The sequence below is a fragment of the Strix aluco genome, chromosome 8 (assembly GCF_031877795.1).
Source record: "Strix aluco isolate bStrAlu1 chromosome 8, bStrAlu1.hap1, whole genome shotgun sequence".
Taxonomy (NCBI): Eukaryota; Metazoa; Chordata; class Aves; order Strigiformes; family Strigidae; genus Strix; species Strix aluco.
The window spans coordinates 21,611,857-21,638,140 of record NC_133938.1 but is presented as its reverse complement, the minus strand read 5'-3'; the positions used below and the strand labels follow the sequence as shown (position 1 = coordinate 21,638,140).

Genomic DNA, 26,284 nt, shown 5'->3' with positions numbered 1-26,284 from the left:
CCAGAAAAAATATGCCTGAGTGATATCCATAATACTTTACAAACATGCTCTTGATGAGACTGGATTGTAATCAACCTTCTAAGTGCCTGGTTATCAAGAAGCAATGTTAGAAACACAAACAAAAGTTTACCTAAGCACTAACTAGCAGATTTTAAAAAAAAAGTAACACTGAACTAGTTGTTTCCATGAAAAAAATAGACTGTTTAAATGAACATGGAACTGGGCAGGTTATGATTTATGCATAGTTGATTTAATATCAAATAACATTCAAGCTTAAGTTCTGGAGTTCCATCTGCCTTCCTGAGCAGATTGAGATGGTTAAATTTTGCAAATTTTGAGAGCACTATGGAGTTAGCATACAGATGGTTTTGTATTTTATGACTGTAGAAAACAGCTGCAATGGTCTTTAAACAGCAACAGAGTAAGATATCCACTTTACTGTAACCACTCCACCACTATAGTTTGTGGATATCTAAAATATCCATAAGTTACCCGTATTTATTTTTTTGCAAAGAGATGAATCATTATTTAGTTTACTGATATAGGGCTTTAATTAAAACTCAAATATAATGGAGAAAGAATGTCTACCTGTATTATGACCCTAGTAGCAGAACTTCCCAAACTCTGAAAACAAAAACAGAAAACCACAACAGAGAACATTTAATTTGACTTGTTTAAATGCAATGCAGTTAAACAGAAAATACGAAATTGTACTATTTTGCTTGGGGGAATAAAGGGAAAGGTCGTATGTGTGATGTACTGAGTATCAAATTCTTAACACCCAGCATTAAACTAGTTTATCCTCAGCTCTGAAAGTTTGTGGAGGCAGCCTGACCCTACTAAGTAATTTTCTGCATTTGCTTCTGCTTCTATTATAGCTTCTGTGGAGAACAGCAGAGCACAGGCTATGCTCTTTTTGCACTACCAGTCAGCTCAGCTTTTCCAAATGTGGTGAGTGAAGCTGAGACATCATCATCCCCCCAACCTGTCTCACTGTCACCTGCATTGGACATATATCACCACACATACAAATTCAATTCCTGATCTAATAATTTGTTTGCTGAATTTTGGGGCGTGCAGGACACATGTAAAAGGGCATCAGACACCATCCTGAGGCAACTGGTTTGATCCACAAGAACTATATTACTATTATAGAAATCATAAGAAAAAAGTATGCTTACCTGGGGGTAGGTATGACGCTGCAAATGAAACAAAACAATCTTTAATTATTTTACACAAGGACTTGTCCAAACAGAATACTGCAGCAGAAAAAGGGCCCTATCATTTGTATGCAATACACAACCAAATGTGAAAGATACGGAAAGGATAGCATAGAACAAATGCATCTTAATCTTCATTCGGGTTAGAACATCAACATGTTTGATTAGAAACTAGACACCAGAAAAACATATATATCAAATGTTGTGTCATACAAATTCACTTTAACCACCTTAAGGCTAAACTTACCTTTGACTGACTGTATGAGTTCCAAGTAAGACAAGTGGAAATTGAATAGTTAAAAATGAGAGTGGAAGTGAACTTACAAAAGAAAATGGCAATAGAAACAGAAAATCAAAACTATTCAGGAATACAGAGACTGCATTGAAGTACCCAGAATTGACAGCTAATCTAATATCTCTGCAAGTACTAATAACAATCACAGAACCACAAGATTTGCAGCTATCTTACTACTGGCTTTCCCTGAGGATAAGTATGCACCTAGGGTAAACCCTGCCTGCCAAAGAGTTGTCTCCACACACCAGGAATTTTTTTTATGAATTAAGCATGTAGTTATTTGAAAGCTTTTTGAGTCAAAATTCTGAGCCCTGTAGAGAAAAACTGCTTACCACAGGTGGAAAAGGGTTGCTGTTGGCAATGACCACTACCTATAGAAAAATCAGAGAAAACTGTTTACTCATCATAGAGTTTATTTAAATAGTCAAATATATTAGGAAAATGAAGACTACTGAATTCTCTAAATTTACTAACTCTGATAATAATGCTATGGATGATCACTTTTATAAAATACTATTTTTATAAAAAAATTTAATGCACATTACCAAGCAATATATACTTATAGATGGTTTACACAAGAGTATAAGGAGATAAAAGAGTTGCTCCCAGTCACACAATGACTCAGCTGTAGAGACAGAAGCAGTATTTCATGTATCATACCATATCCACTGGCCTATCCTGTGTGTCCTTTTTGATCTTCAACTTTACACCCCAAACTGGAAGATCAATTTTGTTTCTCTTTATTCAGAATTATGCTAAACAGAGGCTTAATACTGAGTTCGTTCAAAAAAATTAAGCCAAACACAATAATAGTATCTTCTGTTTAGGTTTTAATGCTTTCTAACTAGAAGTTTCCCCTGCCTTTTTTTTTTAAACTGAAAACAGTTTGTATTATCCAGTGGTATAAAAAGGAAGAAGAAAGTTGATGCTATCAGAAGTAAAGAATTCTAGTATAAAACAGGGAGAAGTATTATGTTTTTAAAACTAAGTTATAAAAAAAATCTATCAATATGTTTTGAATTCTTAAAATAATGTGAAATTAAAATGAAAAAGAAATATCTATGAGGACATGAATAGGTACACTGTGTGTTTACTGAACACACCACAGTATTAGCCCTGAGCTTCCTGGGGACTGAACTGAGAGGAAGAGTCCATGTAAATATTATGAGTCAACTTCAACAGTAATATGAATTCTATTGATTTCACTTGCTTTGAGTCACACTCGTTATCCAGCCCCATCTGAATAATAATTGCAGAATCTATATCCTTAAAAGTCCTAATCACATCACAATCACTATCCTAACTTTTTTAAAACAAATCCCCATAAACGTGTATGAAATTTTATTTTCCATACAGTTAAGCCAACTATCAACAAAAGCCACCAAAGCATGGCTAGCTAATATAAGGTATCTAAGAACCAAACTGATTCAAATCATATGAATCAATCTGGGTTAAAACCTTGAAAAGTCTTAACTGGTAAAAGGAACTGTAGTACCATTGAAATAAAACAAGTCGTGCCAAGTTACAACTATAAGAATTTTTTCCATTTGAATTGAAAAGAAGCGTTTACCTTCTTAGTGGAATCTGAACTGCTTGAAGGGACAGACTGTAAAGAACACAGAATCCATTTTTTGTTTAGGTAAATGTATGACAAATTAACTACAGCACTATTTTCCACAAGAATGTTATAGCTAACATAGTTTCTCTAAATTACCAAACAAAATAAGATTCTGAATAAAAATATTAATGGATTGGCAATTAATAAACGAATAAGTGAAATAAATAAACTAGTTTATTATTTTTCTGCAACCCTCAATTATTTTGCTAGTTTTACACAGCACTGTATAAAAGCGGCTAATGTTTCATCTAACATAAAATTGGAAGTTTGTTTATAATAATCTATTGGTAGAAAAAAAAATTAACCTCTTCTAACTTCATAAAAAAAAAAAGTCAACCCAAACTCCAGAACCCATCCCCCAAAACTAAAAAACCTACCACTGAAATATAAACCAGAATAACTATGTGCCATAAGAATAAAAATGTTTTAAATGAAGCGTAAAATAACATGTGGTGAAGCTTTCCATTTCATCAACCCATATATGCAATTGTACAGGCAAAATACTTTTAATTCTTAGTAACTATCAAAGAAAGTACTGGTTTTTGGAATATCATAACAAAACTAACTGGTGTTCATTTACAGAATAAATATAATTGAATTTCTGTGCAAAATCAAAGTATATAACTTCTAACAAAGTTGATACTACAAAATACACTGAACATGTAACTCATCTGTTGAAGTTATTTCCAGATATGATTATTACTTAACCATTGGAAGACAGTCCTCCTTTATCCCCTTCCATGAATTTTATTATTGTTTGGTAAAAGTTGGGCATAACTGCGTAGTTTCCGAATAGCTTAGGAAACTGAAAACATGTTGAAAAGCATGTAGTTACCTGGCCATAGGCAATACCATTGCCGGATAAGGATGCACTCTGAAATAAAAACATAAATCAGATATTTATTTATATAATAACTTGTTAATTGTATCTAGAAGTCCTTGCTTTTTTCCTTAGAGGATGTGCACTTCAAATCAAACTCATTACCTCTAGACTTAAATATATCTAGGGCAATAGTAAAGCATACTGAACTTGCTTAAAGATAGCTGAAGTAAAAATTTTCCAACATTCCACTATAGTCATAAGATTAATGTTGCCCTATCACAAATAGTTTACACTTACATATTAAACAAAGATAAAATATATTTAATATTTAGGAATAAATATAATTAATGATGTATTTAAAGTTAAGCATATGATTAAGCAGTTTCTTGGCCAAGGTTTCAGCTCCTAACAGGCATTGGAGAGTGTGTTGTCTTTCTGATAGATTTTTTTCACTTGCTTTCATGATTTTAAAAATGGAAAATATGCTTTCAGGTGAAAACAAAATAAATGAGATTGACAACAGCAATTTCTCTACTAATTGAAGTATTATTGTATTAATACACAAAAATTGTAAAAAAATCCCAAATAATATTGCACAACATGCAATATCCAAAGACAATTACTCTAACAGATAGAAAGCATTACACAGTAAGAATTCTGATGTTTTAGCAGGCTAACAAATTACGCTTTTAGAAGAGGTGATGGGTAGTGCCTGTAACATAAACAATCACACTTTGAGGAAGTGACAATGTAACACCTTTTAATTTTGGTTTTTAATTTCAGAATAATACCTCAGACTATCACCATTTTCCTTAATATATTTAGGAAGAATAATATAGGTCTGAAGAAGAGAATCAAATGCAATTTGCAGTAAGGAGATGGGTTAAGAAGCACAGTAGTAGTCAATCAGTAAATATATATATAAGCAACTTACATCTTGACAAGCATATTGACTATACGCATTAGCAGCACCTCCCTAAGAAAAAAATGAAACCAGTTATTTCTCTTCTATAATTGCTTAAGAAGAAAAGGCACACTTCAGACATCCTCAATTCTGACTGATCCTTATGCAGAATATGTAAAGAAGAGATGATAAAGAGACTACTGTACTTGTCACTATTTATGCATGAACACCCATGTGTGAACATATGAGCCAGGCACATTAGCCCTTTGTAAATTAGTGATTATCCAGCGGTATTTGGGAAACATTTTAGAACAGACACTGTCAAGACATTATTTTAATAGAAAGAAACGATAAAGATTTAATACAATGCTTGTAATTCAAACACATTCTACATGTAATATATATATATACACATAAATGTTAAAATTTGGAAGCAGAAACCTGAAGGAAACAAAAATTAATGCCTTCCTTTTTTAGAGTAAATCTCACTTGTTATTAATAATGCAATCAATAGTCTCCCCCCGAACCTGTTATTTTGTTGTTCTTTGCAAAAATCCTGTACACATTGTGATGAATTTTACATTTTACAAGTACTGATAACATGAATGTTTTGCATTTTTGCAAACATTGTCCTTGTTGATGCTGCCATCCCCATTTTTCTAGTTTGAAGTCGCAACTGATAGTGCTTAGCAATAGAACTACATGACTAGCTTATTTTTGTTTACCTGCTATACTATGAAAAACAAGCAAAAAAACCCTGTCATTGATATAGAAAGAGTAAACTTGACTGTTTCATCTACCTTCCAAGATTTTTCTCATTTTTTATATTGAGTAAATGTTTGAACATAGTAACTTTGCATTAAAAAATAAAAATCTTATCTTGTAAATGTTGAAAGGAAACCAAAATAATTATATATATTTGACAAAAACCTTCAAATATTTTAGTCCCTACAATTAGTCACCATCTTGATAAATACACTTCAGCTAAGTTTTTGACCTATTCAGCACCACATTAGAGCACTCTTGCATTTTTCACCTATTTCTGGATGACTGGCTTGACCTGTCTAGGATACATAGCTTCACTAGTATCCCTGCTGCATGAAAGAATGAAAAACTAAAATAACCTTAGTTATTGTAGATATCTGTGTGATTAATTCTGAGAGGAGGAACAACTTAGAACATGCAGACCAATTCATACCAGTCTTGTCTTGCATAGAAGGAGAGAATAGACAACCTGTATAATGAGTGTAATGTAAGTGCAACAGATAACCCCTTCCAGTTCTTTTCTCATCATTCTATAATCTATATGTTCCTGTTCAACTTTTAACATCTCTGTTTGCAAACTACTTCATATCATTCAATAAACTGTAATATTTATCTTCTATCTCTCTCTTCACTATTTTCTATTTGCAGCAGAAACTCCCACATGAACACTCATATAAAATAATGCAGCTGAAGGCTAGGAGTTACTATGAATACAGTTACGTTGGGGACAAAAAAGTAAATGTAAGAAAAGTGCTTACAGGGACACATCCACTCTTGCTTATTGTGTAGACTACCCCACTCTGAAATAAAAACAGAAGTCAATTATTTCCATGCAAAAACAAAAAGGTGGAGGGAGGGCAGAAAGAAAAAAAACAAAAGCCCTGCTGTTTATGGCATTAAAAGCTGTGCAAATGACCATGTGTACAGGCAAATATGGGATAAGCAAGTACAGAGGTTACCTGTTCACTGGCAACTGGCTGTAACAATTCTAATTTAGTATGAGACATTAGTCATCATACAGATTTCTTATAACTTTGTCATTGGTCAAGTAACCCTTCAAAATCCACAAGTTGTTTTACTAAATGGTCTATATTTTAGAAAACATAAGTAACTTCACATAGTTACATAACAAGATGAGAAACTCAGTTCTTAGAAAAAAGTATGTATTATATATGAAAGAAACACAATGAAGAAACTCAGTATTTAGTATATATATAAAAATAATTGGTATTTTTCATAGTCTGGTAATTTCACTTACAAGTAGTGAATATTACCAGATAATTCACTAATAAATATAATCACTAATAAGTAGTAAGAAATATATCCTTAAGAAGCTCAGTTTGAGAAACTGCAGACATACTAAAAAGTATCTGACAGTTCAAGTGCAAATAGGCACATTATGGTAGGGGAGACAATTAACTAAAAACCAGGTATACATTTCTGTGATTAAAGAAGTGAAAATGATCAGTGAGAATGCAGGCATACATACCCCAAAAGTTTTAAAAGACTAACTAGACAGTGAAATCCCTGAATTTTCAGCTGCAAATATAATCTGGTGTTAAAAGTGATACAGACATTATAGAGGAGCTTTAATATACGTATGAATATCTGGTGAAGTTTGGAGAAATTTTGTAAAATTTTGTGGAGAAGACAGTGAAACACAAGTAAAATGAGTCCTTCCATTTTGATTATCAAAAAAAAAAAAAAAGAAAAATGCCTAAAAAAATCTATTAATGATAAGTACAGTTTCATTTTCATTATCCTAGGTGTCTCTAAAATGACAAAAAAATGGTTTGTGGCTGTGTTTACATGCATATGTGCATAGATAGGTAGGAATCCTCTAGGAAGGTGGAAGTAGTCTTTCTTTTCTCCCTCAAAAGGGTCAATGCTTGATAAAAATGCTTAATGTGTGAAATCAGAGATGGTGAAGCATCTTGTAGGTAAGAATACTGACAGCAAGCTACTGAGTTCAGCAGAGTGTAGGTAGTTGAACCTCGTCCAGGTACTGAACATACAGTTTACTGGATGAATAACTCTGGTATTCTACATTAACTAGCAGAGATGATATTTCAGTACAGTATTAAATCATCTCAGTGCTCTGTAGTTACAGAATTTTAGTTGTTCAAGGTTACTAAAGGAAAATGTCCAAATGCTGGGAGTTAGGACTCTTACCTGACTGCCTGAGTAGCTCTTCTGAGAGGAACCAGAGGGTCCAACCTGTAAAGAAACCAAAATGCTATTTATTATTTTGCAGAAAATTGATTTTTATATAACTTATTTTCAGGAAAGAAAGATCTACTTGGTGGGAAAAGGAAGAACACAAAGTACTTTTCTGTGACTTCATTCCACTGATACTATTAAAATTATTTCAGAGATCTTTAACGCCAAATAATCAAAACTATACGAAAACAGCTGGTATAAATTAACATAATTCTGCTGCTTGTACCCTTTTTTATCTGGCCTCATACACTTGATGTCCATCATTGATGAGGAGACCTACACTGTCAAGATCATTAAAAAGTAGATGAAAAATTTTACTGATGTGACTATGCAATCACTAGACACTACAAAATGTAGGGCACATTTTCTGGGAGAAAAGAAAGAAGAAAAAGAGACTTCTTCACTGAGCTGCAAGTGATAGTTTTCAGAAAAAAAAAAATCAAATAGTTAAATTTTATATCTAGATCATGATTTGCAAAAGGCAATATTTCAGAGCTGTTGAAATAAGTGATCTTGAAAAGCAAGCAAGCACTATGACTAAAAAGTGAAGACAGAAAGAAGAAAACTTCTATTAGAAAATTACTCCAGATTAGTTAGAGAGAACCTGTAGGAGGAAAAGGTAACAAGGCTGACAACCATTTGGAAAGTTTGGGATTTTAATCAACCAAGATAAATTGCCAAAAAGAAAAATACATTGAGCGACAAGAGGAATAAAGGACTAGAAGAAGCTTTTAACTAAGTCTTGAGATCTTGGGCAATCAGCAGTATGTCAATGTTTTTGAAGAAAGAATATTTACCATGATGCATCGGCCTTGTGTTGTGTAAGTCCCTCCACGCTGCAAGAAAGTACAGGTTCCAGTTACTGTTTACTGACTGGTGTATAGATACCAATTTATTTTAAACAGGAAATCAACTGAATTCACATTCATGGTCTGAGTGAAGAGGTCAAGTGTTTTGTTACTTACAAGACCTTACAGATTGTAACAATCTGATCTGAGAACTGATGTTAACTAATTAAAAATACCTTCAAAACTGTACACAAAATGTAAGCATAAATGAGATCTCGCTAGGGAAGTAATTTGAATGGTATGATATAATCTTCATGCTACAACCATGAAACACCTGCACCAGTAGGACAGGAATTCTAAATCTGAGGTAACTGAAATTTGGGAAATTAAAGAAAAATTATTCTTACCTTGTTACATTCTAATTCTATCATAAGCTGTGAGGAAAAAAATGAGGAAATATTTACAAATTATTTACTGGGAAAAAAAAGCACCTTATTATAGGAAACAAAATATGTTTTGTGAAGTGAGGAACAAAAGAGAGGTGTTCACTCTTGGTTAGATAACAAGATGACACAAATCAGTGTTGCTACAGTTAAGAACCAATACAATAGACTTGAACAGACTTTCTTTAACTGCCTATCGTGTTTAAAATGTTTCGTATAAGCATAATTATTGGCCAAAAAATAAACTCATTGCTAAGAACGTGCTACACAGCTATAGTTCCCAGGGAGTGGTGCAGAAGTTAAGAACAGCACAGTACACCATGAAGTACAGCAGAGTTCTCCTCATGACTAATTTTCTTTTCTTTGTCTTTATGCTATGGATTGTTTTGATAACTAGATTATCAGTTTCCTTATTTCTGTGGGGGAAAAATAATATTTTTTTTTCATCAATTTAGTAAGAGGATTAGGCAGTTAAATTAAAAGTGTTGAAAATATCTAATGATTTTGGCCATCTTAGTTAATGAATACATGACAATGAATATATGTCTTGTGTGAAGTCAAAAATATTTTAATTTACTGTATTAATTTCTAGTATGCAAATACACTCAAAACATACCTTCCTTTTACTTTTTCCTGTCCCATTAACTGACTCAGAACGCATAGGTGTGAGAGTTTTGCTTTGAATTCCAACCCAAAATTTCTCTAGATCTTGAACAACAGTTGCACTGGAAAAAAACCCAGAATAATCATTTTTTTTCTATCAAAATATTTCAGTATAAAATACCAATGAAGTCTTCCTCCCCCACCTCTCCAGCCAAGAAAATCAACTCTAGTTTGATTTTAAGGTTATACAGTCAAGTTTGAAAAGAACATCATCAATTTCCAGAACACTTTTCCAGTTACTGTATTATCATCCAACATCATTTTGAAGATAAATAAAATAGATGCTGAGAAGGAGGAGAAGAGGAATGGACACTATTTGAAGAAGCACTCATTCCAGTGAGGAGTATCAGCTCAAGTGTCCATAAAAATTGTCTCACCTCTTTCCCACTCTGACAATCTATATATCTATGATAGTGAACTGACATTAACGAGTGGAAGCGATCATGGTTTGAATTTGTGTACTTTTGCTCCTTTTTGTATTCCTCAGGGTTTAATGAAGAAAAGGTAAGATGCTCCTATCATAAATCTATACTTCAAACAACATCAAGATATTAAATATTTAGATATTTTCCAATTACATCAAGCATGCATTTTATTAGACCAGGTGATACTTTTACAAGCTTCAGGTCTGCAAGAAAAGTAGCATTAAACAGGATAAATTTGTCTTCTCCTGTTTTCAGCAGTTAGTTCATGGGTCGTTAACTTATTTTTAAATTTATCTTACAAGCATTTACATCAAACCATTATGTGGTTCAAAATGAAAGAAGTTATAATTGAATAGAGTCTGAACTTTACTTATTCAAGGAACTAGTTACATTCATATTGTTGCTCTTGTAATTAAAGAGGTCAAAGTGTAAAAACTGGTTACTCAAAGATCCATTAATAACACTGTGCTTAATGGAATTATTTACATATATTAACATCTGTAGGGCAGTGTTTACCTTTTATAATTATACCTTGAAATGGAAATCATGTTATTTAATGGACATAGTGGGAAGTTGTGACAAACTATGAAAAACCCATGATTGTGGCAAGACAAGAACATCAGAAAGAAGCAACACAGATCCATGTCAAAATAATTCATAGAAATAAAATTTCAAGGCAAAAAAACTCCTCAAAATTATTTACATAAATTGAAGATCTCTAACATCATGTGGAGCAATCCATGTCGTTGTAATTTTCTGTTTCACATCTGAATTTGCATGACTTACTGCTGAATTCTGCAATTAAAAAGAAATATACATAAAATTATATCAGATGCAAAAGTGACTTTTACTTATATTATTAGGGGAACTGTCTCTACTACAACAAGAACAATGATGTCCTCCTAAAAAGTGCCAGGTAGCTTCCACATTAGATTCATATCACATATAGAAGGTACATGTATTTCTTGAGAAAGTCTAAATTTTTAAACTCTACTGACGAAATAACTTTTCCATAGAAAAGATGCTCACTATTTCTATCAATTTTGATTAAAGTATTCAAAAGGAAGCCAAGTTTACGTAAGTATTCTAAAGATTGAATACATACTGTCATGTTATGACATCCCAAGCCTTTAGTGTTTGGATCTGTAATTTTAAAAGTACCAACAGGAACATCTCCTTCTGTTTCTCGAGCTTGTAGATTAAATCCTTTAAATCCAACACCTTTAAGTGCTTCTAGAGTCACTGTGAAAACAGACATTGTGAAAAATTTAAGTTTCATACACAATTAAAACCTCTTACATGTTTAACAACTAATTTCCCTTTTATCCCTAATTTTCACTCCAAAGCACAAGACTGCATGTACAGAAATTACTTAAAACCTTTTACAATATTTAAAAATGTTGGGATTTATTAGAGTATTAATTAATTATCAAGAGAATGACAATAAAGGAAAAGGAAGAAATTTGGAGAGGCGTTTCTGTGTAAAGTAACATGAAATACATGATTTATTGACAATTTTAAAAGTAATTCTGCTCTACCAAATGACTATGACTTTCTTATTAATCTCATTTGCCCCCCATGCATACTCAGAATATTGGCCAGTGGCCCTGCTGACCAAAAGCTTATTTATTTTCTGTCTAATTAGGCCTACAAAGTCAAAATAGCTATGGGAGAAAGAGAATTGTATTTCTTTCTACCTCTGTTTCAAAAGAAGGGATTAACTTTTGCCTAAGGCTGAATTGCAGAACCATTTTTTTAAAATGTGTTACAACTGGAAGAGAAACTACACAGTTTGGCTCTAACGTTCTATATTAAACATGAAAAGTTAATAATTATGAACTACTCAATTTTACTCAAATTTTGCTGCTGAAGAAGCTCAGAAAAATATGGAAGAGAGCAGGTTGTGTTTTCTGCATATCCAAATTGACATTGAATTTCAAGAGGCATAATCAAATTTGTTATGGTCTATTATAAACTTGCTCTGCTAATGCCAGTATTAGGTACTTTTGCAAATAAAATCAGAATAATGGTTTATGCCCAGAGGTATGTGTAGTCATTAAAAATAAGGACAGATAAACTGGGAATGACACACAAGTCAAGGCAAGGACCAATCATACCTTGACAATTTAACACTTCCAAACACCTGCATAATTAGCCTTCCAATTTGACATCAACTTTCAGTCCTAATTCACTAATTTTTCACAGGTCGCACAAAAGGGGTGATATCCTACACTTGAATGTAGTGTTAAATCAAGCACAGGTAAGAGTGTTGGCACATGGCATGCCACAGGTGAAACTGCAATATGCTCAATGGAAGGGCAACCTAATGCAGCTCCCTGAGACCAGGCACTGGATGCTTACAACTTGAAGCAATAGAAAAGTAATGCTAAAGCAAGAAAAAAAGGAAATGGTTAGAAAAAAAAGGGGGGAGGGGTGGAGAGAAGGCAAAGTTAGTAGCATCTAGGATTCAATACTTTTGTTATGATAAATCCCATATAACCTCACAGAACAGTCTGCCTATACTTAAATCCATCCATCATTTTGCTGGCAATACTGTTTCAAAAATAGCTATCAGTAACCAAACAGGCTTCCCATCCTTGAAGGAGCTATTCACGCATGTTTTTTCAAGAATGGCAGCTATAATAGGACTCTCACACTCCTCCATTTTTCTCCCTACATATCACTCTCCGTGGAAGCACATCCATGCTACTAGGTTCAGGTAAAACAGAATCCCAGCTCGACAGCAGCCACTCAGTGAATAATGCTCTTTTTCAGCTACTGAGATACAATGGACATGTGACGGGTTACAACTCACTTCCACGTCCATGTTTCTTCTAGCAAATGGCTAGGAAAAGAAGTATTCACAAGCCATTTAAAGTGTGACAGCACCATGAGATGGCATCATAGTGTGGAGAAACAAGGCTGTCAAGGTGTTCCATCCAGAGAGCAATCTGGGATTAGGAAGATAAAAAGGTGGTTTAAACCACAATAGCTCCACCTCCTGCAATTGATAAAATCTGGGATGCAGCTCTTAGAAGGATGACTCAAAATGTCTCACTCTTGACTTGCCTTACACTGCATCCTGAATTTTTATTTTCCTGTAAGATGACAGCATGTGAACATCTAATGAGTAGGATCCCTTTGTACTGCAGAGGCTTGATACAACAGCAAATACTCAAATATGAAGTTAAAGAGCAACTAATTATTAGTCCAGTTTGGCCAGCTGTCACATTTCATTTTAATTTTGTCACAAAAATTATCGCATGAAGTTAAGATATATTTATTAGATAGGAAAAGGAAAAACTGATATATTTTCAGTTTTACAAATATTAACATACATATGTATATAGAAAACATTTCAAAAAAGATTAATATCTCAGGTATAGATGAACAAGATTGAAAGTAAAAAATAAATTTAACTAGACTGAGAGGGAAATAGGGGAGTTTTGGTGAAGACTGATAATTCTGGGAGACACAGACAAAGATTTTATGTCATTCAGAATATTTACCTTGGATTTCATTTCCTGGCTCAAAGTTATCAAAAGATACAGCAATAATATATGGTGGCGCAGATGTCTGTGGTTCAGCTTCATAGTTTGGTAACAGAGAATCACAATCAATTGAGGTATTTGTCTGTGGAAAACCAAGAATTCCGGGAAAAAATATCCCACAGAACAAAAAAACAAAGCAGGAGTGCCTCCTCATCTGTGGAACAAAAGGACAATATAGTTTATAGGAACTTCTTTTTAGGAGTTGCCATGTTTGACAAATATCTGCTTTTCTCCAGGGTAGAAAGCTGGGCTATCATTGCATCCATGTATTTTGAAGAAAATAAATTAAAATAAAATACCTATATACACTGGCAGAGCAGTGCAATAAATAACACAAATATTTCCATTTTAAAATATTTAAATATTAATGGAAGTTTAAATTCTCTGCTTACATGACAGCAATCCATTAACAGCCATGTCTGCTGCATTATGGCTTTGGACTAGAAAAAGCTTTAAACAAACTTTCTTGTTGTTGAGATGGCATATTTAGCTCAGTTCCTTTGTTGTCTTGGTGTCTCAAACTGGCTTTTGTAGATACAACCATGACTAGCATGCTCTCTTTTGACTGCCTTGCCTAATTCCACTTCCAAGAGACAGCCAAGAAATCTATTGTTAAATGCCCTAGAGAACTCTTGGAAGTTTTCCAAAATATTTGTTTCCTGAAGCCCTTAACAAAAGACTTCTGCAAAGTCGTTTGGAACTTCTAAACAATTTAAAAATACTGAATTGTTAGTGCATGCTTCATATGGGTTAAGAATAAATTATACCCAGTACAGAAATTCACAAAAATAACTAAGAGGCAGGACTGAAGTCCAATCTTCAAGGATTGTCAGTGGAAAGAAAATTTATTTTCTTTATAATTCACTTGTAGTACTGACACTGATAGTAAACTTTTTCCAGGAAAGAAAGGAAACATTTCCCAGGAGTATTCTCAGGTGTTTAATACCAGATTTTATGGCCCATATTCAAAGTCTAAACATTCAACCATGGCACCACATAATTTGTAAGGCCATTACATCTTATGAATACCTCACTGTTCCAGTTACAGAAGTGCTGATACAACTGTTAAAACACAATAAATATACAATAATGTTATTTTTCATGCTATCTGCCACAGGATTGCCTTGTGTGATACAATAGGCTGTAACAGAAAGAATGGAGATATTTACCTGAGGTTTTTTTAAGCATTTTAAATACAACATAAGAGATATGTTCAATTTGTATCATCTACCTGTGTATCTTAATTTGTGTATGAATGCGTTAAGACCATTCAGTTTTGTACATGCTAATGAAATAAATAACAGAAACATCTGGAAGCAGGGGAAAAACTTCAGAACACAATTCCAAACACCCATGTACTTAACTCTGAACTTAACTTTTTAAAAAGCCACTGAGTCAACAGATAACAAAACAGGTGACTGTGAAGTGTTGAAAGATTTCCTATAGGAAGATGATGAAGGTTTGCATGGTGTCACAACCAGTAAGTGCAGCAAGCAGGAAAGCTATATATGCAAGCTATCATGTCTTTAAAGCAGATGAAGGCTATCCCTCCTAAAAATCCCCTGAAAATGTCACTTAAATGGGATCCTGGTAAGCATTATGTTTTGGTATCAGTGCGCTGGGTGTGGTTATCCAATCTCTTGTGACGATTTTGACGTGGCCCACCTCTAATTAAATTTTAAATACAGCATGTAGGTGCCATTATATTAACAGATGTGGTAAACAGTGATTTAATATGAACGAGTCTATGTGTTGTTGAAATCTTTGTCTGACTCATGGAGAGATGGAAAAAAAATCTGTTTCTAATTAGACGTTCTATTTCAAAGCACCGAGTCCTTAGCACTAGTTCAGCTGGGATTGGAAAATTGTCTGGAGCTGCACTCTGCCACAAAAGAAAACCAGTCTGAAACCTCCTTTCCTCTTTTTCTAGCTAGAAGAGAGCCAGAAACACAAGCACAAGTTGAAACATGTCTGAGATGCCTTTGCTTTGCATCAGCTCTCTGATTTAACAGTTCATGAACTGTTTTAAGAGTATCATTGTGCCATCCTTTGGAATTGGGTTTTAGGTGAGGAACAGAAACATATTAGCATCTTACAAAATTCCAAGTCCAGACTTGAGGCAGAAGCAGAAAATAATTTCTGTGGACCCCGAGTTCCAATACATACTCAATGCAATCATGTTATCTTGCATCACAAATTTACATTTTCTCCATCAAAAATGTAAAGAAGCTAAAAGTAAATATTTCTAAAATGAAGCATAGGGAATTCTGGCAAAAAAATATTATCTGCAGGCTTCTGATTTGATATAATTATGAAAAATTAACTGTATCCTCAGTTCCTTCATCTGATGGAAAAATGCTAACTCTTTTTTTTATCACAATCTCTTCTTCCTATGAGCCTATATGGCCCTCATCTTTGCAGTACCTGAGTTGCTACCTTAGGAATCCTCTTACACACCTAGTCTAATACGACTTCAGGCCAACAATTAAATCCCTGGGTGCTAGTTAGCTACTGCATTCACAGTCTAGTGGACTTGGGAAGAGACACTTTGGTGGCTTGCTTCTCCAGAGCCTTGGGCAAACTTCTGAATAGAGACAAAAGTTGTTTTAAAAGCCTTTAAATATAGAGCATTTAATTAATATGATAAACACTTTTCTGTAATTTGAAAAACAGTCCTGGCAAGTCCATCCTGCCAACAGTTTAAGACTCAGTCCTGTATACCCCTTTCTAATCCCATTCTTTATGAGTATTTTTCTCCTTTTTTCTCTCCTCCTAGACGTTCTTGATGAGCCAGAGACTTACTCTTCAGTCTCACCAGCTAGCGTGCACCCTGTCCACCACATCCCCACCAACACACCTTATCAACCGAGTGCTGATGTGTGGGCATCCTCCGGTCCCTCTATGGTCAGTGTGGAAGAGCTGCAGCCGGGCAGCGCGGGTGCCCCAGCAAGATGAGAGAGAGGAGGCGGAAGGTTTGGCCAATCGGCAGCGAGGTGGGAGCTGGCGCGGCCAATCGGGGCCGGCCATGCTCTGCCCTGGAAATTAGGACACCGCAGGTGGGACTCTCCTGCCCAGATGGGGCGATGACAACACACACTCCTCACAGGTGAATCATGCCCTCTCTGACCTTTAACTAGGCATCTGGGATAGGTAAGGCTTCACTAGTATGTTGACTAAAATCTACAGAATTATGCTGTACAAAAGACTTACTAATATTTCATGAGCAGTTCCAGTAAAATATTCTACACTAGTCTGTGTAATTTGACCTCAGAGGATTCTGCTGCTAGTTTTTCACTTTTTTACTCCTTTCTTACAGTTAGAAAAGACATGGAAAATTCCAATCATCATAATACTACCAAGCATTTTCTCAGAGCAAAGAGTTGATGAGCTGTTTTATCTCATGTACCTTGTGGGAAGGATCTGAAGTTATTGCATCTGGCCTGCATTAAAAACTAAACTCTTCAGTAATATTTTCACAAGGTCTCTACTGAAGATTGGGAGAAGTCCAAAAGCTGGATGACACACAGTATAGAATAGAGTATTTTCAGTTGGAAGGGACCTACAATCATCTATGTAGTCCAACTGTCTGACCAATTCATGGCTGATCAAGTTGAAGCATGTTATTAAGGGCCAAATTGTCCAAATGCCTCTTAAACACTGCCAGGCTTGAGGCATCGGCCACCTCTCTAGGAAGCCTGTTCCAGTGTTTGACCACCCTCTCGGTAAAGAAATGGTTCCTAATGTCCAGTTTAAACCTCCTCTGACACAGCTTTGAACCACTCCCACAGGTCCTGGTCCTTGGATCCCAGGGAAAAGAGATCAGCACCTCCCTCTCCTCTTCCCCTCCTCAGGAAGCTGTAGAGAGCAATGAGGTCTCCCCTCGGTCTCCTTTTCTCCAAACTAGACAAACGCAGACCCCTTAGCTGCTCCTCACAGGACATTCCTTCCAGCCCTGTCATCAGTTTTGTTGCCCTGCTCTGGATGCATTCAAGGACCTTAACAATATGACAGACATTTCTATTTAACCAAGGAATACCAGGAAATCCATGAACCAAAGACTGTTCACAAGAAATTTATTCAACTTCTTGATGTTTGTGCATTTAAAATGTGCTTAAAATTCAAAATTCTGATAGCATTTTAAGAACATTATCTATTTTTAAGATTTAGCGTATTTAACTAACTGTATTCTCTTTCAGTTAACCACCTTTAATTAATGAGTAGCATTTTATTTACATTATTCCATTATGAAAGACATTACTTCCTATCTGCTGCTATCCATTCGGGAAGAGATCATAATCTTCTCTTACTGTACCACCAAACTAACCATTGATACCAATGTTATAAATAGCAATGAAAACGCACAGTACACACCACAAATGCAATAGCATACTGGCAACACGGTCAAATAAATGACATAGTAAAGGAATGTCAACTAATTGCACTAGAAACACATAAACAAAGAGATGGGATCTTACAAATGCATATATGTAAGACCTCCTTCACTACCAGCTAGGAGTTACTGAGGTAACCAGAGGGATTGGAATTATCACTCCAGGCTATTCTGAGCAGCAATGAGTGAGCACTCCATGAATCCTTGGTTTGACAGGCAGATATATAAATGCCAGGCAATGAACTGCTGTAATCTCAGTAACATTATGGTTATAAAGAAGCATAGATAAGACAAGCAATATGCTCACGCTGGCTGTAACACTAATAAAATACTATATTGAATAAGCTGATAAAGACTCAGACCATTACTTTACAATGTGAGAGTTGTAAACCTGCTGCCCCAGCTCTTACACAACAAATTGCTTGCGGTTTATTTCAAAGGAACAGTCTTTCCACTGAATCAAACATAGGACACATATTCAGTATTAATTTACCTGTACTCCAGAATTGCCGGTTAAAAAAAGGTCTTCTTCATGTCTCCACACTTGAAAGGACAATTCTGAGATCATAAATTAAATACCAACTGAACCAGTGGTGAATTCCTGACTCTGGTGAAAGCACGATTACAAAGTTTGCTACGTACTGAAACTACTGTGCAAGTGCACATCAACCCTATGCTGTATGCACGTGGACTTCCCTGGTGCTTGGAACTCCTTCACTGCATATTCCTGTGGGAATTTTAGCCACCTTTTTTTTTTAGATCTCTGATTGTGTGGTAGCCCATACAGAGTTAGCTGGTCTGTCTTCAGAATAATCACATATAGACTTGTGCCACCAAGGGCGAGTCAATTCATTTTAGCAACCAGCCAGGGAACATGGGGGCCAGAGCCCAGAACACTGAAAGGAAGGGGATCTCTACTGGGCAGTGGGTGAAAATTTTAAAGAGTACATGGTGGACAAAGGGGAAGCCAGCTACTCACCTAAGCAAAAGACTATCTTCTTGAATAAAGGACTGCAAACCCTGGCAGAGCTTTCTAGAAATATTTCATTCTACTAAAGGCCATTTAAACAAATCAGTCCAAGCAGCTTGTTTCCTTTTTCCTGACTGACATTAGGACCTCCAACTATCTTCATGACCCTCTCTGCAACTTCTGAGACAAAGATTATTTTTGATCTGGTAACTTACATTGCAACTAGAAATGCTAGAAAGCATAACAAAGCTTCAGCTAATGTCCACATATATACATAAATAACAAGGTAAAAGATGTGAGGGTTATTCTCCTCAGTCTGGTATCCTCATCAAACTGCTTTGATGTTTCCAGTATGCAGTATTGATATACTACTGAGTCTTGGACTTTGCAGGAGAACTGACAGACTATTTGCTTGGATACTTTAGGTGTGCTGGGAGACAATGAACGATGAAACAGTAACCATTCCAAAATTATTTCAGAGAAAATGTGCATAAGAAGTGGTCTTGCAGATATGAAGAGGTGAGATTATAACCACATCTTTTGTTGAGTACTCCAAGCTGACTCTAGGAAACAATAAAAGTGAGTGGGAAGAGAGAGAAAGAAACTTTATTTCTTCCAAACACTATTTTCCATAATTCTGACAATTATTACTGAACATCCTTGCCTCCTCTTAAGTGTCAGCTGCCTTCCCAAGCTCTTCCACTCCTTTTCTTTGTTTTCTCCTTGCTTAAAGAAGGAAGGCCAAGAAAAATTCCTATAAATGTTAAAAACAAAATTTGCTTTCCTGACACCTAATTTGACAATCACAAGAAATTTCTGTAATATCCTACATTTCATCTCCAAATAAAAGTGGTTTGGTCAGTGTACAGTATTAGTGCTAGTAAGAGGATGTTACTATTGCTGCAATCCTCCAGCACACTTTCTATACTCCAAACTACTCAACTGAAGTTATTTTGAAACACATTGTAGTCTAAATTTAGTGGTGAGGATTCTTAATAGGCTATGTGAATTGTATCATAGTGATTGCATGAAAAGATATTTATTTACTTTTCCTTCAAAACCAGTATTTCTTCTGCCTTATACTAGTGTCTCAATATTTATATCCTATTTCCAAGGCCTTTAAGTATTGCCACATTTTTTATTTATACAGGAACATTACACTTCCTATGTTCAATAATTATGTTCCTTTCTTAAAAATACAGCAACATATAATACAGAATTACTTACTGCTCAAAATAGCTCTATCTATAACTAAGTATAGTGTTGTTCTTCAGAAAAAGAATATTACATTAAAATAGTACATTGTAAGAGCCAACTAAAATTTATAAAACATATTTTGTACTCTTAAGGAAATACATTAAATTTACTCTTGATAAATGTGTAACTGTCTGATAAATTCAGCAAACCAGTAATCTATACATTTTTCTAGAAAAAAAATATGAAAATTATCCTCTCACATACTAAACATTTTCAACTTCTTGTTGTCTTTAATTTCTTGTCTTTGCTCCTGTTAGTGCTTTTCTTGTCTGATTTAAACCCTGCCAACATTAGTCTAAGTCTGGTGCTCTATAAATAACAATAATGGTCCACACCCCGAAAGTCCTAGTTAGATGATGTCACTGGGAGCCTTACATGAGGAAAAAAAAAGGTTTGACTTGACTACAAAAGAGTAGAAAAGGAGTAATGAAATGGATTAGTTCTACTGAACTTTTTCGCCACAGTAGAGATGAGGGCAAAAGAGACTTTGCATAGCATATCAATGCCATACACTTAGGCGCTGCTCAGGAGAAACACCTGACATGAACACCACATACAACAGCAATGACATGAACATTGTGTCATCTTATCTTGTGCATTGTGCAAGCTAAGAAACAGTATTGTCCCTATGTGCTTTTAAGGTGAGTGCTTGGGTGTGGCTGCAAACACACGCAATACTTCATATAAGCCACAGTGACTACCATTTGTTAGTGATATACAGGTTTAAGTAAATGTAAACACCTATTCATGGAATGGAAGACATTATAGAAGAGGGATTCCACTACCAAGATATGCAGTCCAAAAGAAAACTGAAACCTTAATATTAACAATCAAAATTCATTGTTTCCAGAGTCGCAGAGAATCTAAATGTATCACCTTCTGGTATTACTGAAAAATTCTCTTTGTATGTAATTTGTATCTATGGATCCAGAATACTTCAAGCATAGTTAAAATATGTTTACAGGCTATTTGTAAGTCCCTGTGGCCTAGAGGATTCACCTGTATAGGGGAGTTAATGCAATACATATATATGCATGTGTGGTCCACTCAGGAGTGAGCAGCTAGGGTTCAGTAATGTAAGTTTTGCTTTAGAGCTTCTACCAATCTGACAGTACTGGGTCAAAAATACCATAGCTACATGATATACAACCCTGACTGGTATAAACTCACTTTGCTGATGCACTCTTGTTCATTCGAAAATTTTGACTGCTTAGGCTAACTGAGTTTTGGTTAATTTGAGAGAAACATTGCATGTCCATAACTGACACCCATGAAATCTGCACTACTGTGTGATCAGACAATGCACAGATCTGGTGTTAATAAGCATAGAGCTGCGGCTTATAAGAGTTTCTTTCAATCTCTTAGGGCAAGGGAAAGATGCTCACACTAGTGGATATTCTTTTGGACTTGGGATCCACATCTTTGAAACTGTAACTAAAGGAAGTTTATTACCTATCTTGATGTCAACCTATACAGGAAGTTCCCAGGTAAAAGAATCTGACTGTAGCTTTGGGAGGTCTCAGGTTCATCATTTACAGAAGCCAAAAAGCAGCCATCGTAGAAAGAGGCATACTTTTTTGATGGGCAGAGAGGTTGTCTAATTTTGCCTAACGTGCTCAACTACTTGAATACAAGAGCATAAAGGAAGCAGGGGAAAGAGGGAAGGTGTAATGAGCTCATGTGGTTTCTGATAATATCAGATTCCCAAGCAATAGCCAGTTAACAATATATTTTCCAGGACACGATCGGCAAGGTATTTGACATTGTACAGGTTTCCAGCAATAAATAGTAACACTTCCACTGCATCTCTTCTATTTGTCTCTGAACACACCTTGTAAACAGTATGAAGTAATCCCCAGCTTCCCCTCCTTGTGAGGCAGGAAAGTATTATTATTTGTACCTAATTCTGCAGATGAGGAAACTAAGTCACAGAGGGATTAAGTGACTCGGCCAAGGTCATATAGAAAGTCTGCTGCCACTCATGGTATGTGTCAGACCTTGTCAGCACTCAGTGACACTCCCTGAAAAGTTCACTCAACCCCTTTCTCTGCATAGGCCAGCATCTTTAAGATTTCATAAGTATCATCTTTCACCCTAACCCTGACTGAAAGAAGAAACTTCATCAGCCCAGGTCAGAGTCAGGCTGAGCATGATCCCCAATTAATGGCTTTCCTGCTGTTTCATTTAGGACTCCTGATTGTCTCTAGGGTTCTACTTTATTTTCACCTCTGCCAGGAATTCCTCCTAAGGGACTGCTCTAATTTAAAACTAAGTAGATAGGTAGGATAATATTGCACAAATAGACCATACAATAAATACATGCAGTAATTATTTTCAAAGATACATACATTTTTCTCTCAGAACTCACACAGGATACAAACCTCCCAATTTCTACTCCCACACCTAAAAAACCCCACTTTCCGTCTCTACACAATATAAACCAGCTCAAAGTTTCATACAATTTGTGTCATACTATGCATATATATACACACTATGCGTATATATATACACAAATAAATAAATATATACAATATAAATACATAAATATATATAAACACATCATAAATAGCATAATACCTCCTGAAATAGACACTGTTATACTACAGATGGAAATCTGTAACTATATAAGCTTATAGTAAAAAATATCAAGACAATCTTAAAAAATTAAAACCCACATGCTAAAGTATTTCACTTTCACAGTAACTTTACAACCAAAATCTCTGATGTATTTTTATGTGTAAGAATTTATTTGATGCATTTCACATATTATTATTTCATTGTGCATTTGTGTATCAGAATAGTTAGTGTACTTAGTTTGGGTGATGTCTTTGGGTGATAAACTTAAGTGCACATCATGTCCCCTTCTTGCTGGTAAAGCAGAAACCTGAGCTTTGTCTTAGATCTTCAGTTGCCCAAACTTTGTCTTAAGAAATTTCTTCATACCATCTGCACTTTTTCTATTCCTGAATTTGAACAAACACCCTGAATCTCTTGTTTCAAAGGCCTACTTTGTGCACATAACAATGGAATATTCTTTTTTACTGTTCAACAGTTTAACTTATACACTTTGAAATTTCAAAAGACCCTCATAGCACAAATATCTTTTGTAATTTAATTTACTTTTAACTTGTTAAAATGCTTTGGTAATTTGCATCTCATATGCACTTTAGGAAGCAGTCTTTGCACTGAATGCTGGTCTTTTTGTAGGATTAACAGGGCAGACAATAAATAGAGCAACCGACTCTGTGAAGTACAAAAATAGTCAATGTGAATTTGAGGAGATTGTGGTTAACCTATAAGAAGTTAGCTGTGTTGGATGGGGAAAGACAGAAACATTACTCTTTTATCTGCGTTAAACCATAAATTGAGAAACTGGACATAGCCCAGGAGTCAGCAATTAAATATGGGCCTCTTCATATACAGCAAAGGAATTAACATGGATACGTATACGGGCCACAGAAGTGATCTGTGCCTTTTACACACACTGGGGAAGAGAAAACAACACCATCATCCCCTGTGACCCACACAGTGAACACTGCAGTTTGCTCAGTTTAAACAAATGCTGAGATTCAGCCACAGCCAAACCAAGAAGCCCAAGAATGAATCAGTATGTTTAAGACTCAAGACCAGATAAGCAGCTGTTTCTTCTGTGTTGGTCATACTAGATTTCTGGTGCTGTATCAAACTGCTGAAATCCCCCTCTCCATCCCTCACCTTCTTCAAATTCAGATCTATGATTTTTGCATTCTTTATAACCTGTATTTACTTAAAAGCAATCCTACACCAATTATAGCTCCTCCAATATATTAGTAGGAAAGAAGCAGCGCTGCTCTTGTTTTTTTCTTTCACTGATTCAGTAATCCACCTTTTCAGTTCACACATTAGTAGTGCTGGTCCAAAACCAGGAGTGCCTTTTCTTTGGGGACAAAGTCATTTTGTAAACAGAAGAACAGGCATGAGAGCTGGGGGCACTGCCATCTATTCCTTGCTCTGTCACAAATTTCCTGTGTGACTCTAGCAAGACATTAATCGCTATAAGCCTCATCTAGAAAATGGGATAATGACATTTAACTATTTCATTGGGAGGCTTAATGGTTGTGAAATGTGCTGAGCTCCTTGGATGGAAGGAAGCTGCTGTCAGAGTAAACAGTAATAGCATGATTATGTTTGCTGTGAAGGTTTTAGGAGAGTCACTTCGTAACATCAATGTTAGAATTCTGCATTACACACAACCCTGGCTAATCCAGTCAGTCACTTACTGAGAAATCTGTGTTTTACATCACTTGTTGTATCTATACATACTGACTGGACCCCAAAGTCAAGATGAACTGTTAACACCCCGAAAGTCTGTGGAAAGGGATACCTTCTTTAGAGACTGCAAACATCAGCCTACAAAAGGTTCAGAAAGATGCCTACGGGCTTTGAAATCTGCTACAGACTAGTACATCCCACCATGGGACAGATCAGTCATAGACAGTAGCACAGATATTAGTTCGTTGTTGATTTTTCCTCTGATATTCTCGGAAACCATGGGTGTTGAACTAATGTATCTAGCATTCACATACTCTTTGACAGGAACTCAGCTATGGATTCTGAACACATTTGGGAAAAAATATCTAATCCATTCAGTGGGAACCACAGATGCTTAGAATCTCTAAAAAACCATAACCTTTCTGTGAAGTTCTCTATGGATGTAGGTACCTAACGTTAGACACACATACTTGGCAGTTCTAACTTCACAAAATGTCACTTCTCTCCAGCGTCCCATCCTCTCCCTCCTTCTCACCAATATTTCCTGGGTTTGTTTTTTTTTAGGTTTATATTCCTTTAATTGAGAAGAGGATGTGACATCAAATACTGTTCTATACTGCTTTTGGTCAGCATAACATGAAAAACATCGTGACTATCTCCTACAGCCTCAAACAACTCATGCTGACGAAACGACTGGCAACTTATTTTTGGGCAACAACTTGAAACTGATGCTTCTGGTTCCACCATAGAAATCCTTATTTCATTTGTCATAAGGGATTAATACTGGTCACCTCAATGTTCCATGATGTCTTAATGTTGGTAAAATGTCAATGAACATGTGTTGTTTTCCTCTTCAAATTAAAAGGTCACCTGAAGTAAATATACCTGCTTATATACATTGTAAATACTTAATTCCCCATCACTGATACCTTAAAAAATTCCTGATATTCACAGCCAGTACCTTGACTACAGGAAATAACAAGCCACCTTTTTACTTGAAAAAGGAACTTAAGCATTCACTTTCACCCAATGCATGTTACTAAAAATTAGAACAGGGTTATGTAATAGAGAAAACAGTGTATGAGAGACAGAGAATGCTGTTCTTGTATCATTGTCTGCAGAGCACATTCTCAAAGCTACGGCATGGCTTTCATGGGATAACTAGGAACGTTATTACAATCAAAGCAGAAATAAATTCTTCTAATGGTAGTGGCACTAGAACTGTAGCATTAGTGCTATCTAATCCATTCAATTCACAATGCTTTAGAAATTTAACTGAATTTTCTCTGTGAAACATTATCTGTCCACAGGAAATCCAGGTTCCAGAAAAAATATGAGATCTTGGGATAAACATGAAGTTCACATATTGTTCTGTTAAACAGAAGGCAACTAGCCTGCTAACCAATTTTTAAGATTTCATTACACCATTCTGCAACCTTTCCACAGCAACACAGTTGAGTAAGGATCCTCTCACACCTAAACCACATTTCACGGTTTCATATCTTAAAGATCAGGAGATTCCACAACATCACACTAGTGCCTATTGCACTGCTGTATCATTGGAAAGTGAGTAATTCTGAGTGGACGCAAAAGACATAATTTAAATAGATCTGTAGGTAGCTGCATTTTTTAGTTCCATCACCAAATTACTTGATTCACATTAACCCAAGTAAAAAAAAAGACCAGTTACGATATGTAAGT

The 26,284-nt window shown here is 35.4% G+C and overlaps 1 protein-coding gene across 1 annotated transcript in view; it reads right to left on the bottom strand.

Moving 5' to 3' along the window:
• The window catches only part of LOC141926577 (uncharacterized), an 85,693-nt gene that overhangs the window by 40,025 nt on the left and 19,384 nt on the right, over window positions 1–26,284 (bottom strand). The window contains exons 4-17 of the mRNA XM_074832592.1: window positions 13,674–13,869; window positions 11,270–11,406; window positions 10,868–10,959; window positions 9,693–9,801; window positions 9,041–9,067; window positions 8,643–8,681; window positions 7,798–7,842; window positions 6,384–6,425; window positions 4,891–4,932; window positions 3,969–4,007; window positions 3,086–3,121; window positions 1,848–1,886; window positions 1,182–1,199; window positions 589–624 (exon numbers count right to left, since the gene is read on the bottom strand). Coding sequence (XP_074688693.1) covers window positions 589–624; window positions 1,182–1,199; window positions 1,848–1,886; window positions 3,086–3,121; window positions 3,969–4,007; window positions 4,891–4,932; window positions 6,384–6,425; window positions 7,798–7,842; window positions 8,643–8,681; window positions 9,041–9,067; window positions 9,693–9,801; window positions 10,868–10,959; window positions 11,270–11,406; window positions 13,674–13,869 — 897 coding nt within the window. The remainder of the gene's footprint in view (window positions 1–588; window positions 625–1,181; window positions 1,200–1,847; window positions 1,887–3,085; window positions 3,122–3,968; window positions 4,008–4,890; window positions 4,933–6,383; window positions 6,426–7,797; window positions 7,843–8,642; window positions 8,682–9,040; window positions 9,068–9,692; window positions 9,802–10,867; window positions 10,960–11,269; window positions 11,407–13,673; window positions 13,870–26,284) is intronic.